The sequence below is a fragment of the Montipora foliosa genome, chromosome 6 (genome assembly GCF_036669935.1).
Source record: "Montipora foliosa isolate CH-2021 chromosome 6, ASM3666993v2, whole genome shotgun sequence".
Lineage (NCBI taxonomy): Eukaryota > Metazoa > Cnidaria > Anthozoa > Scleractinia > Acroporidae > Montipora > Montipora foliosa.
In genome coordinates, this window is record NC_090874.1 from 56,728,789 (window position 1) to 56,733,788 (window position 5,000).

At 41.6% G+C, this 5,000-nt stretch overlaps 1 protein-coding gene across 1 annotated transcript in view; it reads left to right on the plus strand.

Annotated features, from left to right (window-relative positions):
- LOC138007852 (uncharacterized) overlaps window positions 1-5,000 on the plus strand; it is a 22,990-nt gene that overhangs the window by 6,373 nt on the left and 11,617 nt on the right. The window contains exons 5-9 of the mRNA XM_068854942.1: window positions 354-479; window positions 941-1,037; window positions 2,883-3,101; window positions 3,288-3,667; window positions 3,948-4,115. Of these exons, the coding sequence (XP_068711043.1) occupies window positions 354-479; window positions 941-1,037; window positions 2,883-3,101; window positions 3,288-3,667; window positions 3,948-4,115 (990 nt within the window). The remainder of the gene's footprint in view (window positions 1-353; window positions 480-940; window positions 1,038-2,882; window positions 3,102-3,287; window positions 3,668-3,947; window positions 4,116-5,000) is intronic.

Here is a 5,000-nt window from a genome sequence, read left to right on the forward strand (position 1 = left end):
ACACTCTAGCCTACGTGTAGTGGTACCCACGCACCACCCCCCCCCCCCAGGTACAACACGTTTTTCCTCGGGGGAGGGGGGGGGGGTGAAACGTAAGCTTACCCACTCTGAACTCTAGGTAGACTTGTCGTTGGAGGTCCGCAAGTCCCTGTGTCTCGCTTTGCAAATACCAAACTTGTTGCCTCCTGACACTGTTACTTTTCATGTTTTTTTTTCAGGCTTGTGAACTAGCGTAAGTGCTCAGTACACTTCCACAAAATAAAAAAATGTATACAGTTTTTTCAGTTCTAAACAGAAAGGACTAAAACTGCAAACAGTTAGGAATCATGCGGCGTTTTGCTCTTCCTTGACAGGTGCTCAACTTTACTGAGGGGTTTTATGCACCTCCTGTTGTCATTGTAACAGTCAATCACCTTTACGATAGCCATAACGTATACTCAGTCAAGCCGGAGAATAACGTCCTCAACACCTGGATAGAAGTGAGTTTGTATTTATCAACAGCACAAAAACATAACCCGGTTACGGCGATTTCAACACACACAAGCTCTTCCAATTAAATTATATATAGTCGCAGAGGATAGCAAAAGATTGGAAAGGGGGATAAAAAATGATTGCTTTTTTGAGACTTCTTATCAGGATTTTTTAGAAAGCCCCGGACACAACGTTTCCTAAGTCTGCAAGATGCTATAATTTGCCGTTAACATTGCCGTTGGCTATTGGCAGGATCTATGTTTGTACATGACGATGATTTCTTCTGTGTATTGCCATTTCGGGGTCAGAATTTAAGACGCACAAAATCGCGGTGGACGTGGTCTCGCCGATGCACTGGAGTATAAAACAGGGAACTGAGGAGAAACTGTTGCCTCTGTACTGACATATGCACGTGGTTTAGAATTTCTACTCTTTTCGGTTTAATTTCTTTGTCTCGGCTTTTTCACAGGAAACAGCAAGTTCGTTTTTTCGCGTGTGCGTCAAAGATCTTGCAGGGATGGAAAGCCACCACGATCCTGTTGTTGTTGATTACGCCGTTATAGGAGGTACAATCCAATCATTAGTTTTCAACAGAAGCGCATGACCTTGAAGCGTGTAACTTGCAACGCTTTTCCTTGGAACAGAGCTGGGGATTTTAGGACATCAATTTTATGCCCAAGTATGGACAAAAATAAGATCGATGCTGCACGCGCGGGAAAATGCACTAGCTACGTTACGAATTTTTTTTTAACTAAAAAAAACCCCAGCTCTTAACCAGAGTTAAACGCTTCAAGATCACGAGCTTCTGTTTTCGACAATTACAGAATAGTAATAGTTTGAATATTTCCAGCCTTCTTGTTAGGAGACGAAATCGAAATAAACGGGAAGCAGGAATGTCGCAGGCAGTTAGAATGAGAGGGTTAGGACACGATAGGTTGGGCTTGTTGCTTTTCTCCGGGTGCTTTGTGTTTTCCATCCTATCTTAAATCAACGTTTGATTTTGATTTCCATTGTCCCCAATGACTATTGAGTGCACCGTTGCACCGAGATGCAGTTTGTCCGAGTGGTTAAAGGGAGAGTTTCACGTCTCTGCGCATGGGCAAACTGTCACGTCAGCCCATTTAATTCCATTGTTATTGAAACAATCGAAAACACTGATGCAGGAAAAGGAAACAATGCCATAGGAGTGGAATTACTCACTGGAATTACATTTGCAATAATTTCCTTTGTGTTATGAACCTACTGCACGCGATTACATAACTCCTGCGTTACTAGGCCGACAACTCACGCGTATAATAAAATGTTCGGCCCGTACAATAAATTCGATGGTCAAAACTAAATTTTATATTTTCTGTGTAAACCCACAGTATCATCACCAAATTTGGGCCTCGGTCATTCAGTGTATTTGCTTTAGTACTCGCTGTGATTAATGAACAGCATCTGGTTCAGTAAGAAACCGTAAAATTCACAACTGCTAACGCCAAAGCTTGGACGGTCATCACTTCTTTCCATCCCTCAAACTGACATTTCCCTTTTTATTAAACTTATATGACGTACAGTCTACTTTAGACTTCAAATCTACTTCAACGAAACAAAGATTTTAAACAAGCTGAGAAGATTCACAATAGGCGAGGCAAAGAGTTAAACCCGGATCGATGGCTTCACCTTGCAGTTTCCGATATCCACTACACTAACGAGACAACCCGCCGGAAAATCGAATTTTTTAGAGTATTGAAATAGTAGTACCCAGCAAAACAATTGAAAGTTAACCGTCTTCAACGGGGTTTTTAAACCTAAATACTGTAGATCAGCGCGGCATAGCTTAGAAAGGCTATTTCTTGTTGAACTAAAGCTATAATTCTGCCTGTTTTCATTCTTTTTAGAGCGGTAAGCTTGTCAATATTAAGATGGGATATTGCGTCGTGTAATTGTTACGAAATGTCCAATGTCAGTTTGAGGGATGGAAATTAGTGTTGACCAGCTTGGACATGCCCAAAACCGTGAAACTGTCACTTTAAGGTCCCGGATTTTCACTCCGTATTTCCCAGGTTCAAGGCCCTCTCTGACCGCTAACAGGAGTAGTCCTGTGTAATCCTTGGTCAACTCAGTGCCTGCACTTGAAATTGGCTAATTGTTTGCCTCCCACAGGGAAGGATATGTAAACTTTGTTGTATTTATTTGCATCAATTGTTTCATTGGCTGTGAAAAGCTCTCTTGGGGAGAAATCAAATTTTTGTGCTGTATAAGTTTGAAACTTAAATAGAGTACTATCATTTGTCCTTAATCAGCAAATCACTTTATCATTAATTATTTTTGACGAAATGACGAATGGCTAGTGAGCTCATTACTTGCCTTATTTTAAACTTGGGTAAGTACAATTAGTAAAATTATCTTTTAATTCTTTTATTTAGACCTTGATCCATGCATCAATGTTTCCTGTAAATACTTCGCCGTTTGCAAAGCGTTCGGCCCCAGTGATGCGCGATGCATATGCGTGGATAATTGTCCCTCATACGAAGAGCCCGTGTGTTCTTCTAATGGAACCACGTATGACAACGTGTGTATATTCCAGCGAGAGATGTGCTACCTGAGGGCAAACTTCACAATCTATCATCCGGGTTTTTGCACAGGTATGCACGCACACATTTTTCGTAAAAATACTGAAGTTTAACGAGAATTTTAATTTGATGCGAGAAACATCAAGAGAAGGACTTTTTCTTCGGAAAATCTGTTGGTTTCTTTGCGTTTTCATGTAATTTTTTAATTTATGACCAACAAATCAGACTTGGACTGTTTAATTTGGTCCCTATTTTCAGGTTTCCCTTCCCAAAAAGGACGCCATCGCCTCCGTCATTACCCAGTCTGGGCTGAGGTTGTTTGCGAACAAGTTCCACTGAAACCATACGTTTTCTATCCGGACAAACCGGTTCACATGCAAGTATCGGTTAATCACGTTAACTTCTCGGACGCCGACTATGTCCACGAAGCTGCAGTCGCGTGGGTTGAAGATATCATGGACAACAATTTCACTGTGTGCGTCACTCAGGCGGGCAGGAACGATCGGAGAAATGGTGAAACATTTGCTACAGTTGACTGGCTTGCTTACCAGGGGGCCCCTGACGGGGGAGTGTCTGGAAAAATGGATATGCCCAATTGGCAGACTGGGACGAGCTGTCGTACGGTGTCACTCCCATCGGTAGGGAGCAAGTTCGCAATGCTGTCGTTTTTAATCATCATCATCTTCAAAGGCGTCAGCATTTGCTGATTTTTTCTCTTCCAAACGAAGCAGCTCGGTTTATGCTGCCTTTCCGTATAATGGCGCCTTCCAAATTTTAAATTATCCTTGAAATAATAACTCCAACTTTTGTTGAGAGGTTATTCTTTGTCGTTTGATTTGATGGAACCACTTTTGAATTTAAAATTTGTCATAATTACATATTCTTAAATAATAACTAAACCCTCTTTCTGTTTGACAGGGCAAGTTTCGGTCGCCGCCCACAGTACTGGTGTCAGCGGAACACGAAAGACGAGGTGTGAGGCACGATGCATCATCCGTGTGGTTAGAAGATATTACAACAGCTTCATTTACGATCTGCGTCAGAGAGTTGCAAAACTTTGACGGCGCTCACCAAAGCATCCACATTGTAAGTGGTTTTTCCTGTTAAATTTCAGTTAATTCTGCGTCAGACTAATCTACGCGCCACGTGTAATACGAACGAAACCCATAAAAATATTGAAGCTGTAAAGCGAAGGCTCGCAAAAATTGGCAAGCTTTTTAGGTGATTGTGCAAAAAAATATACGACTTTATAGAGAAGGAGGAGTACCGTCAGCAACAATCATAATTAGAGCTCGAAGATAGCAGCGGATACGGACCTCTCGTGTAACGAAACTTCGAATGACAAGAGAATCGCAATATGTCGCAAAAACGTAATAAGTTGGAGAAAGGCATTTGGCCAAGCATAGCAGGACTGAATTTGGGGGGAGAAGCGTGCATAGGACTGTAATGATGATGATGATGATGATGATGATGATGATGATGATGATGATGATGATATCCTAATGTATACTTTCATCGTCACGTTCCCTATAGACCGAATGCATAAATGGCAGCCAAAAAATATTCTTTTGTTTATGTGCTAATTAGCCTCACTAGTCCCGTTTGCATGGAAAAAATACAATAGAAATGTCGTTCGAGAGCGAGGCTAGTGAGTCTCATTAGCACATAAAAAGAGAATACATTTTTGGCCGCCATTTATGCATTCGTTCAATAAGCTACCCAGTACCCTGCAGTAGAGAATTGAAAAATATTGCTATGTTTTTTTTGTCTGACGTGTATAAGTGCCGTAAATTGCTTGTGAGATCGTCGTTCATCTACTTGGGGGAAGGGGGAGGGGGGGGGGGGGGGGGACACAGTGAAGAAGTGAAATCCACCAATTGTTTTAGTTTTTTCTTTGTATAGTGATCACTCATGGTGCAAATATTTGCTCACGCGACCACCATTATGGTTATCTTCCCATCACATTGACCT